Genomic DNA, 12,252 nt, shown 5'->3' on the forward strand with positions numbered 1-12,252 from the left:
AAATAAATAAATAAATAAATAAATAAATAAATAAATAAATAAATAAAAGAGTTTTGCTCTTGTTGCCTAGGCTGGAGTGCAATGGCTCAATCTCAGCTCACTGCAACCCCAGCCTCTTGGGTTCAAGCGATTGTCCTGCCTCAGCCTCCTGAGTAGCTGGGATTACAGGTGCTGCCTAATTTTTGTATTTTTAGTGGAGACAGGGTTTCACCATGTTAGCCAGGCTGGTCTCGAACTCCTGACCTCAAGTGATCCTGCCTAGCCCTTCCAAAGTGCTGGGATTACAGGTGTGAGCCCCCGTGCCTGGCCCTTTCTGTCCCTTTTTGCCTACAGACCTTTTGAACTCCTTTTGAGAAACTGGAGCTGAACCGTTTCTTCTGAGCCAGTGATTTGATTTGTAGACTTGTGGAAGAAGATGACTTAGGCTAGGCAGTGGGATGATTCTTGTCATATTCTTTTGCTGTTGACATTAATGGTTTCTGATTCAGGTAGAGTTGTCATCTAGACCATATTACCACCCCCAGGACCCTTATTTAATGATGATAAAGACAACAGGAAGATCATTCTTATTTTAACAGTTCAGTTTTGCAGGATGTTTTTGTTCCTTTTAATTTTCTTCATCATATTTATTGAACTTTTATCAGGCACTGCAGTCAGTGCTAGGGATATAAAAATGAATACACAGCTTTAGTCAGTTTTGCCTCTGCGGGTATGGTGGAAGCTATTGCCTTTGGATATTTTGAAAGATCTTTTTGTCTTTAGAACCCTATCATATTCCCATCTCGGCTTTGGGGAATTTCAATGTAGTACATAATTGGCTATCGTTCAGTCCTTTTGAATCAATAACAGCCACATACTTTAAAGATTCTATTCTCAAAGGCACATCTCAATGGCCAAATCAAAGCTGTGATTTACTGTCTTGATGCCGCATGAAGCTAAGTTGTATATCCTTTCTCAGTTCCTTGTCATATTTGTTCCTTTTTTATATTATCTTTTTCTGTATCACATTTGAACAGAGAATAACTTCAGAAGTAAAATGGGCTCTAAAGTAGTAGTTGAAAGGTTTAAGAACGTCAGCCTTTCTGGGCCAGTGATCTCTTAAGAGTCTTAAGAGCATCTGTTGGTTTTGCATCTACAGGCCCATCCACAGTCAGTCTATTTATAACTGAGTGTCGGCTGCTGTGTCCTCCATTGTTGATTTCTCCCCATTGACGTTTGGTTTTGGTGACTGGAAATGCTTTGCAGCCACTCTCATTTTCTATTGAGTGGATCTTGCCTTGTACCAGGAACTTGAACTTGGTCCATGTGCATTTCTCTTCCTTAAACTAGGAGTCAGTGGTGGGGAAAAGCAAGGCTGCTTCCCTCTAGTTTTGCAAAAACAAAGGTTAAACCCTTAACCCTTTGATGTAAGGTTCTGCAAATCTCTTTGTACTATGTCAAGTCACTATACCAAATCTTTTCTTTTGGAAACCAAGGTACATGTACTTTATATGTCCAGGGCTTAATTTGGGATGTTGGTAAGAGGAGATAAACTTAATTTCCGTAGAAGGCAGGACATAAACATGACATGTCTAGCACTAGATAAATTCTTTTAGGCCCAGCGTTTTAAGCTTTGTAGTTTGAAACACTAGAGACAGAAATTCTCTTGCGTCAAATGCTTCAATTTAACATACTCCCACTTAGAGATCTCATGAATAATCTTTGTTACCGGTAGATGGTAGAAGATAGTTATTGGAGTACTTTTGGGGAAAGAATCTCATAGTTAGAGTTAACTTGTTTTGAGGCATTAAAAAACTTAAGGGTCATCAGAGAATTGTTGATGCATACCTGTGAGGCTTATAGGGTAGAGCTGGGAGGTGACGCAAATTGACAGGGCGTATATCCCAAGATCAGGTGCAGAATAATTGAGTTGATATGATGTCAGACCACACTTGCTCAATATTTAGAAGTAAGGGAGGAATTTACATAGTGCAGTGGAGAAGTATGAAATTCTTTTTACAGGCGTAATAATTTTTTTTTTTCTATGCTATTAGCTGTCATACCTGGGGCTTATTAAGAGTCATGCTATTATGTAGAGTTAGGTTTGGGAGTAGAGAACTTGACCAAGAGCTACAGAGTTATGGCTGGGCTTTGGGTAGGAAGAAAAAAAAGGAAGGAAGAAAATGGGTTAATGGGACATTGGATATAGTAAGACTGTTCTGAACTCTGTAACATAAATGTATGTCTGTCTCCCCCATTTGGCAAGATCTTCTGCAGTGTTCCTGCCTCTTTGTTGTTTGTTAATTAGATTGTAATGTGTGAAAGGGCACAACACCATCCTCTTCTGAGTAGCATCTAGTATAGTCTGGTGCCCACAACGGTTGCCCGTTATTATTAGTTGATGACGATTAGTGAAGCTGAAGCTATTTTTTAAACAGGGCCCAAGGGATGCAGACAGTGATGAAAACGACAAAGGTGAAAAGAAGAACAAGGGTACGTTTGATGGAGATAAGCTAGGAGATTTGAAGGAGGAGGGTGATGTGATGGACAAGACCAATGGTTTACCAGTGCAGAATGGGATTGATGCAGACGTCAAAGATTTTAGGTTTGTATGTTTTACACTTCTGATTTTTTAATGTGGGCTATGGGGTTTTGTTTGTTTTGATTTAGTTTTACTTTGATTTTCGTTTTCTTCCCCTCCTCATGTTTTCTTTTTAAGAATCCAATCTAGTGTAGGCTATGCTACAAAGATTGTAAATTAACTGGTGAGGTGGAATTTTCTAAAAGTTGTCAATGCCTAAAGCATTGCCAAAATGGTAGATTTTGCATTCTCATAGAACTCTAAAATTTGAAGAAGGATTCCAGAGAAGACTATTTCAGTGATTCTCAAATATTAAAATCACCTAGGATAGATGCCTTCGGACCTTTCTTAAGTTTCTCCCAAGTTATTGTATTAGAGAGCTATGGTTACTAATGGAGTATGTCATATCCCTCTGGTGGTTTAGAGGGAGAAACAGTTGAGAACTTGTGCATTATCTCATTTGAGTCTCATGAGCTCCTTTTGAGGTAGGTGGACCAGGTATCATTTTCCTCATTTTGAAGAACCAGAGATGCAGCTTAAATGATTTGTTCTTAATCATATCTCTTCTGCAGATGCCTCTCATCCCATCTCTGGTCATGATTAATTTACAGGTTTTACCCTATTATTTGACTTACACAGTATTAAAATAATGTGTATTTATGTTCCACAGTTGGCACGTATTCTTCTTGAAAAATCTATAAAAGTCCTTGTCCAGTTATATACAGGTAGAGGATTTTAAAAAAATCTCCAGTGTGATAGTACAGGTAGACAATTTAATTTTGAGTAATTTTAATATCAGTCTAAAGCTAATGTGTGCGTGCGCGCGCTCACACACACGACCCCCTTTGCTTATTCTAATGTCTGCCAAAGTCAAAATGAAAATTATTTTGCACCATCGTTGTAGGACAAATATTAGTTGTTTCGTATTCCTAACCTAATTATCGTTATGTTGCATGGTCGAATAATTACAGTCTTAAACATTTTGAAAATTATTTATTTATTTTTTGGAGACAGGGTCTCACTCTCTTACCCAGGCTGGAGTGTAGTGAGATGAAGCTCACTGCAGCCCCCACCTCCTGGGTTCAAGCAATCTTCCCACCTCAGCCTCCCGAGTAGCTGGGACTACAGCCGCGAATCACCATGCCTGGCTAATTTTTATATCTTTTGTAGAGACGGGGTTTCGCCATGTTGCCTAGGCTGGTCTTGAACTCCTGAGCTCATGTGGTCTGCCTGCCTTGGCCTCCCAAAGTGCTGAAATTATAGGCATGAGCCACCATGCCCGGCCTAAATTACAATCTTTGGAAGAAATTTAAGGCACAGGGTAATAAATACTTACCTAAGGTCTTTCAGATGAGTTCAGGTGTCCTCTCCACCTTGAATATCCAGCAGCCTATAGCAGTATTTCGTTGTATTATTAAATGGGGGCTGGTGGTGGTAGTGGTGAGTGTGTGTGTGAGTGAGAGAAAGAAAGAGAAGGAACTAGAATAATATCTTTAATATGTACCAGCTACTGGACTACAGGATTTTTTGGGGGTTGTGGGGGTGAAAGTGGAGAAGAAGGGCATTGAATGTTGCCATAGGCTACAGTCTCTTGATAATATAATATTATATATTGGTCTGATTTTGGATCGTGTAATCCTGAAGTCCTTTTATATAAGGTGATAGTAGACCCTGGGTTACCCAGAACCTTATGTCCCACAATAATTATCAATAGTGCCCCCCCCCCCCTTTTTTTTATCTTAGGCATGTCCTAAGATAAAAGATGGTTTGGATGATAAATTACATCTTCACATTACTTTTAATTCTTAGAATTGTCTCCTTAATAGGGGCATATTCTAGATAAAGAGTTTATCTTGTACTGCTTTGGAATAGTCTGCTTCTTTTGGTTTCTTAGAAGGGGAGTTAGTTTTAGCATTGGTCAGTAATACCATATGTAAAAACTTTTTTCATTTTCTTTTTTTCCTCACAAATATGCCAGGAACATAAAAACTTTTTAGAATCACTGAGTTGTGGAATTTTCCCAAGAAACCAACTTCTTCCATTGTCTCTGTATTTAAAGAGTAAATGTTGCATTTTGATGGGACATATTTTGCTACTTGCATTTTAGGATCTGCTTTCATGGATGCCATAGACAGTGATTTTTCCACTTTATTTCAGTTTTCCTCAAACCCGGCCCCCTTGGTGAAGGGATGTAAATTAATAGCAATTAATGTGAATTTAAGGGGTGAATTACATGGAATTGCCAACAATAGAAGCATCAGTTTAGAAGATGTAACCCTGTAAGCACTGTAAAGTATCTCTGGTTGTTTTATAGAAATAGTTTTAAATACTGTTGATAATGAGCTATGTTGAGGACATTGTCCTTAAACTTGGGTTGCTGTAGTCCCTCCCCACTGAAAATAAGGTTTAATGCCCTTTACTTTCTCTGTTTAGCCGTACCCCTGGTAATTGCCAGAACTCTGCTAATGAAGTGGATCTTCTGGGTCCAAACCAGAATGGTTCTGAGGGCTTAGCCCAGCTGACCAGCACCAATGGTGCCAAGCCTGTGGAGGATTTCTCCAACATGGAGTCCCAGAGTGTCCCCTTGGACCCCATGGAACATGTGGGCATGGAGCCTCTTCAGTTTGATTATTCAGGCACGCAGGTACCTGTGGACTCAGCAGCAGCAACTGTGGGACTTTTTGACTACAATTCTCAACAACAGGTACTGTGTGTGTCTCTGTCACCCTCTCTATTCTCCCTCCAGCCAGCACATTGTTCAAGTGATTAAGGAAGGGGGGATGGGGGAGGAGGTGGCATTGTTTCAGGCTATGCATAGCTAGCCCTTATGAACCTGTTAGTGATGTAGGTTTACAGAGTCCCCTCATGAAGCTGGTGCCTATGCTGAGGTCACTGGCAAGAGGCCACCCTGCTCTATATGTACTTCCTTTGGCGCTTATCTCTCCTTAGTAGCTGGGGAGTGGATGAGGTAGTGTTGCCTCTTGTAACACAACCCTCTTGGGTGCTAAATTAATCTCTCTGAAGATTTATGTGGTTGTGATGCTGTTGATTTGTTTTGTTTTTAAAATAGTAAACTCTATTATCCACCGCTGTCAGGAGTGTAGTGCCAGGTCATCTTACCGGTTGTGTCTTAGAGTTAAACGAGTTACTCCAGATAACATAAAGATTTGGCATCTTTCAAAAGTATTAGAATGTGATCAGAGGAAACCACACACACAAATCATTCAACTTCAACTCGACCATGAAATTGCTTGGCTCTTTTTTTTTTTTTTTTTAATTCATACATCCCTGAAGATGTCATATGTCTACCTTCTATTTTTGAAGACATGTAGGACTACCTCTAGGGTTAACTGATCTCTGTGTTTATTTTATTTTATTTTATTTTATTTATTTTATTTTATTTTTTATTTTTAAAGAAAGGTCAGCTGTCTGAACTACAAAAGAGGGGCTACTAGTTTCCCAGTCTTGCTAAGTGTAAGTTCTCTCTTGTGGCAGAAGCAGTTTGACTGAATTTCTGTTACTCTTTAGTAGGTTCGTAATAGATGGTTAATACAGGCTTCTGGGTTTGAAAGGTTAGCATCTCATTTTGAAGTTGAGAAATTCTGTGTAGGGAAATTTGCTTATGGTCTTTGGAGATTAGTTACGACATGTTGTACCTTTATTGTCATAAACAGCTGATACTAAATTAATTTTGATTGATAGAGTAAAAAGTTAAACATATGAAGTTTTCCTTTAATTTAAGTCTCCTTTGTGGTTTATGAACAATAAATACCTTTAAGGGATTGTGTGAATGTGCATATTCATATAAGGTTAAATTAACAAAATATCTTTCAGAGCGAGTAAACTAAAAGTGTACACTCTTCTCCATGCAGTTCTTAGTAGGTATGCCCACCTCCCCATGTGAATTGACTTTCTGTGCTTTTTTTCTCTTCTTTACGGCCAGTTTTGGTTCTTAGCTTCCATTCCCAGTGTAATGCAGTCTAACCCTTTCTGTGTTTTTTAAGAAGAGTTTGTCTCAAATTTCTTACGAACAAAAATATATGGTTCTTTCTTTCTTTTTTTTTTTTTTTTTAAACTGTTCTTCACTTCATAATCAGAGTCAAGATTCTTTTTTGGTTTATTGATCTTTGGTTTCAAAATAATTTTACCAGTTTTTGGAGGCTAGACAATTGTAAGAACTTGAACAGAAATGTACTTCTGTGTAGCCACAAGTAGTTAGCATGATTACGTCATAGCTACCACTTATTCAAAAATAAAAAACCAAGGGTGCCCTCACCATATATCTCAGCAGTTTTTGAAAGTAAACATTATTTTGAAAGTTAATCTCTTGTTGGATTCAGGTTTCCTATGCGTGTCTTGGTTGGTGCAACATAGAGGCATTTTTACACAGACATATGACTCTCATGATGTGAGTGTTGTTTTGTCTCGTGGGCCATAATTCTTTTCTGAGTAGTTTGTTTTATACATTCTTGTACCGGGGGCCCTAATAGCATACCTGGGAACCACTGGCGTAAGCCTCCTAGTATCTTTAAGACCCTCAATCTCTCAGTGTTCCTGTATAAGAGCTACTAGTTGTCAAGAAGGAAGGATTCCTTTTCTATTGGAAATTGGTGTTTATTTCTTACATTTTATTCCTTACCCTTTTGGTTTTCATTACATTTTATTCCACTTTTCATTTCTAATTTAAATCCACCTCATTTGTCAAGGTTCAGTACTGTCACGTTCCTTTTTTAGTGTCCAAACCAAAAAGCTGTCATATCTGCCTCCCTTGAACTCCATAGCATTTTGTGTTTCCTTTAAGAGAAGGTGTTACCATGTTTTGTCTTGTGTTGTGATTACTTGTCTAATAGTCCTTGCCAGATTTTAAGCTCCTTGAGGGCAAAGACTGAACCGTATCCCGTTTCCTCTGTATTGCTTTAGCAGAACAAGGTTTCAGGGGACTTTCCCCCATCCCTATTATAATATCTCAGTGCATCCTCTGTATGTAATATTCTTCCCAAAATTAAAATTTGAAACTAGCCTTTCAGGAGGTCTGGAGGCTACTCTTTGAGAACTACCATGTTTTCTAATATGTGTGTTCTTTGGATCCAGCTTACACCTTCTGTACAAATAACTATACTGTATTATATCCAGGAAAGTTAGTTCTTGGATCAGAACTTAATCTTTTAAGGTTCACTCTGTTGTCATCTGATCAGAAACCATGGTCTCTCTCATGAGAAAAATGTACATTAATTCTCTGACACTCAGTTTTGTAGGTAACTTCAGGGAGATCACAGATCTGTGTTCTACAGATACAGCCTTCTGTTCATATCTTTTGTTCTTTGTAGCCAACCGTATCTTTCTTGAATAGAGTATGATTCCCTTTCCTCCTCTTGATTTGCTCTCAGGTTAGTCATTGTGACTCATTTTATCATTTAAATTGTGCATGGAAGTACTCAATGACAAGTGATGAGACCATTTATGCCCATATCCTTGGAACCCTATGACTGTGGAGCTGGTACTCTGGTTTCTGGTCTCTTGAGGAAGGGAAGGACTTGTGGAAGAGGTGGTTTTTTTTTGCGTCTCACTCTGTTGCTCAGGCTGGAGTACAATGGTACAATCTTGGCTCACTGCAGCGTCTATCTCCGGGATTCAAGCAATTCTCCTGCTTCAGCCTCCCGAGTAGCTGGGATTACAGACACCCACCACTGTGCCTGGCTGATTTTTGTAGTTTTAATAGAGATGGGGTTTCACTTTATTGGCTGGGCTGGTTTCGAACTCCTGACCTCAGGTGATCTGCCCGCCTCGACCTCCCAAAGTGCTGAGATTACAGGCATGAGCCACCACGCCTGGCCAAAGGAGGTGGTTCTTTAGCTGTGCTGTGAAAGACTTGTTTATATAGGAAGAAGATGAGAATTCTAGTGGAGGAAATAGTAAAACAGGTATGTGTTCACTAGTAGATAATGTAGAAGTAGTCAGTCTGGTTGGTGGTTTAGGTTGAAGAAAAATAACTAGAGAGGTTGAAGAGATGGTGTTGTGAGTCTTATGCTGTGTTCACTATAGGAAATGAAGACACTTTAAAGGAGGAATGACTTAATTGTTATAGTTTAGTTTTTCTGTGGTTAAGGTGAGTTTAGCAGCAGTTTGAGACGTTCTCTTACTCTTATTATTCAGTTAACTGTTGACTATTGTGTTCTTCTAGGAACCTTAGGTTCTGAATGAAACAGTAGTGGAACATTTGGGGAACTAAGCGCTAAATTGGTGGATTCTGAATCCTATCAGACAAGGGGAGGGCTCAGTGAGGACAAAGGTTGCATGCAACTGACTTGAAGGACAGGTGGAATATGTTTTGTTGCAGATCAGAGCAGAGGTGTGGAGCTGGGAATGACCACGGTGTGGAGCTGGGAATGACCACGGTGTGGGCCTATGCTGAAGGGAGTAGAAGTTGAGTGTAGAAGAGGACAAGGAGGTACAGCTGCCTTTGGAAATTGAGTCCAGGTCCTGGAGGCCTTGAGAACCAGCTGGAAGTCTCAGACAGTACTGTTGATTGTGAGGATTGAACCAGAGATCTAGTGTAGTACATATTTTTCTGTACATTCTGCTCTTTTTATCTTGGCTTTCTGAAATAAGTAACAAAGGTGATCATTTTTCTTGGTTTAGAGTTGTTTGCTGCAAATGGTAGGTTTGCTTTATTTGTGATTTTTTTAGAATAGGAATCTGGTTTGGAGGTTGACAAAATAAGTAATTCCCTCTTTTGTTCTATTTTCTTTCAATCTTGGCTTTCATTTGGTGAAATAAGCTGGTTTCATCAAACTTATTATCAGCCTATAATGAGATAGATGACATGGAGCAGCCTGCAAATAGGGAAAAGGTAATTTTCATTTAATTCATTGCAAACTTAGTTCTTGTTAGCTGTGACACGGGATTTTGATTAGTCAGTTGGTTGGTCACTGTTAATCACTCTGAATTTAACCCTTTTAAGGTTTATTTATAAGAGTGGGAGTTTCTAATTCTTTTTTGTTTGTTTTTGTGTGTGCCATGAACTTTAATAGGTGAACCATGTGGACTACTTCTCAGAATAATGTTTAAAAGGTATAAAGTAGGATTACAAAGGAAACCAGTGGTATAAAAATAGCTGTCATATTTAAAAACAAAGTTAATTATATATTTATTTATGATATGATGCATGAAATAGAAGTAGATGTACTAGCTGTCATAATGAGCATGAACAAGATTTTTAGATATCTCTAACAACTGTAAAGTAACATGAACATATATTTGAGTTCTGGTTGTGACAGTGTCACAGGTGTATTGCTAAAGTTAATGTAGTTTGTTGTCTACAATCTTAATTGAAGAACATGCTAAATTTCAAGTGGATATGTGTGAGATAAAGATGCAGTATTACCCACCCAAGTACAAATACCTTGGGTTCAGAACCTCTGATTTGGAGTATTTTGTCAGCTTGAAATGCTCGTTATTTCTGAAGTGTTCTTTCTTTGTCTCAAATTCACTTCATTGTCTTCTTAATCCTGGAAAACAGCTGTGAGCAGTTCATGCATAATGTGTTCATACCATTTTGTACTGTGATGTTGGAGCAGTATTTATTTTTTACAGAATGCTATACAGTTGCCTGTTTCTTTCCTTAAATGCAGTTTAGAAAATTATTACTAGGTTTTGGCCAGGCACAGTGGCTCACACCTGTAATCTCAGCACTTTGGGAGGCCGAGGCGGGCAGATCACGAGGTCAGGAGCTCGAGAGCAGCCTGGCCAATATGGTAAAACCCCCTTTCTACTAAAAATAGAAAAATTAGCCGGGCATGTAAAAATACAAAAAGTAGCATGCCCAGCTACTTGGGAGGCTGAGGCAGGAAAATTGCCTGAACCTGGGAGGCAGAGGTTGCAGCGAGCTGAGATCATGCCACCACGCTCCACCCTGGGCGACAGAGTGAGACTCCGTCTTAAAAAAAAAAAATTGTTACCGGTTGTATTATATTACAAACATGGCACAAACCAAAGCCAGGATTATATCAGTGTAGGATTAATTAATTGTATTGTTGATGTTCTTTATTTAGAATTCGGTTAATCTAAAAATAGCCTAATGTAGTATGTTTTACAAAATTGGACACTGTTGTACCAGAACTGTCATCTGTTAAGCATGAATTTTAACAAAGATTCAATATTCTGAAAATGAAAGTTGAAGTGTGGTATTCATTCCTGCACGACTACAGTCAGAGGGGAGTGGAAATCGGCATGTGTTGTTAAAAGTTTGACAGTGTGATTAAATGTCATTCTCGTGAGGCCAAGTGTGTATATACTTTCGATGTAGGTATTTAATATGCTCAACTTTCTCTTTAATTTACAAATGATTATTCTATCAAGTGTCATGTGTATAGTTAACTGGCAAAGAGTGGCTAGTAATTGATCAGTTGAAGCTTACTTCTATTGTTATTTGACTTTGTTCAAATTTTACTTATGGTGAAGTTTTTCTCAAAAGGTATTAATATACTTAGGGGAGGGATGTGTTTTGTTTTTCCCTAGGACCTCATTTGTTTTGGAATCAGATTCTTTATCTGCCAAAGAAATGCACAGATGATGATGATGAAGATGATGATGATGATTTTTTTTTTTTTAGTTTAGCAGCATGGTTTAATTTGTATGCGCCCACCAAAAATCATTGTAATCATTAGTTGATCATTGTAGTTGTTCAAATAACCTGGTATAAACTGGGCTTTGATCTAGAAGCTTCAAACAGTAATAAGATTTCACAAATTTCATATGCCGAGGAATGACTCCAAAATAAACCTTTTTCTTAAAATTTTAGGATCCCATCATTGATACAGTGCTTTTACTGTTTTGAAGGGATTTTCTCTGTGAACTCTGAAAACAACCCCATGAGGTAGGGCAGCTATTTTATTTTTAGACATAAGAGGCCAAGCACGGTGGCTCATGCCTGTAATCCCAACACTTTGGGAGGCTGAGGCTGGCGGATCACCCAAGGTCAGGAGTTCGAGATCAACCTGGCCAACATGGTGAAACCCCGTCTCTAGTAACAATACAAAAATTAGCCAGGTGTGGTGGCGCAAGCCTGTAATCCCACCTACTCTAGAGGCTCAGACAGGAGAATCGCTTGAACCTGGGAGGCGGAGGTTGCGGTGAGCCAAGATCGCACTACTGCACTCCAGCCTCGGGGACAGAGCGAGACTCTGTCTGTCTCAGAAAAAAAAAGAAAGAAAAAAGAAAAAACAGTGAAGTTTAGGGACTTGTTTGAAGGTCATCTAATACAAGCAATGCAAATAGCTATTATTTTGGTTTCTAGCTTCAGGCCGTTTCCTTTGGACTTTGTATTAGAAACGCAGAGCCTTCTAATAGGTGGAGTTGTCTCACCTTCAAATTCAACTACATAGCTTTTTCTTAAAGTAGTATAATGCAGAAAGTACTCATCCATTAAAACAAAAATGGTTTTCTTTCCTTCCTTCCTTCCTTCCTTCCTTCCTTCCTTCCTTCCTTCCTTCCTTCCTTCCTTCTTTCTTTCTTTCGTTCTTTCTTTCTTTCTTTCTTTTTTTTTTTTGACCGAGTCTCGCTCTGTCGCCCAGGCTGGAGTGCAGTGGCCGGATCTCAGCTCACTGCAAGCTCCGCCTCCCAGGTTTACGCCATTCTCCTGCCTCAGCCTCCTGAGTAGCTGGGACTACAGGCGCCCGCCACCTCACCTGGCT

The 12,252-nt window shown here is 39.1% G+C and overlaps 1 protein-coding gene across 23 annotated transcripts in view; it reads left to right on the plus strand.

Annotated features, from left to right (window-relative positions):
- The window catches only part of PUM1 (pumilio RNA binding family member 1), a 143,105-nt gene that overhangs the window by 76,614 nt on the left and 54,239 nt on the right, over positions 1 to 12,252 (plus strand). For all 23 annotated transcript variants that reach the window (XM_023219388.2, XM_023219390.2, XM_023219401.2 and 20 more), the window contains 2 exons: positions 2,418 to 2,584; positions 4,994 to 5,264. In XM_023219388.2, coding sequence (XP_023075156.1) covers positions 2,418 to 2,584; positions 4,994 to 5,264 — 438 coding nt within the window. The remainder of the gene's footprint in view (positions 1 to 2,417; positions 2,585 to 4,993; positions 5,265 to 12,252) is intronic.

This window comes from Piliocolobus tephrosceles, chromosome 1 (assembly GCF_002776525.5).
Source record: "Piliocolobus tephrosceles isolate RC106 chromosome 1, ASM277652v3, whole genome shotgun sequence".
NCBI lineage: Eukaryota > Metazoa > Chordata > Mammalia > Primates > Cercopithecidae > Piliocolobus > Piliocolobus tephrosceles.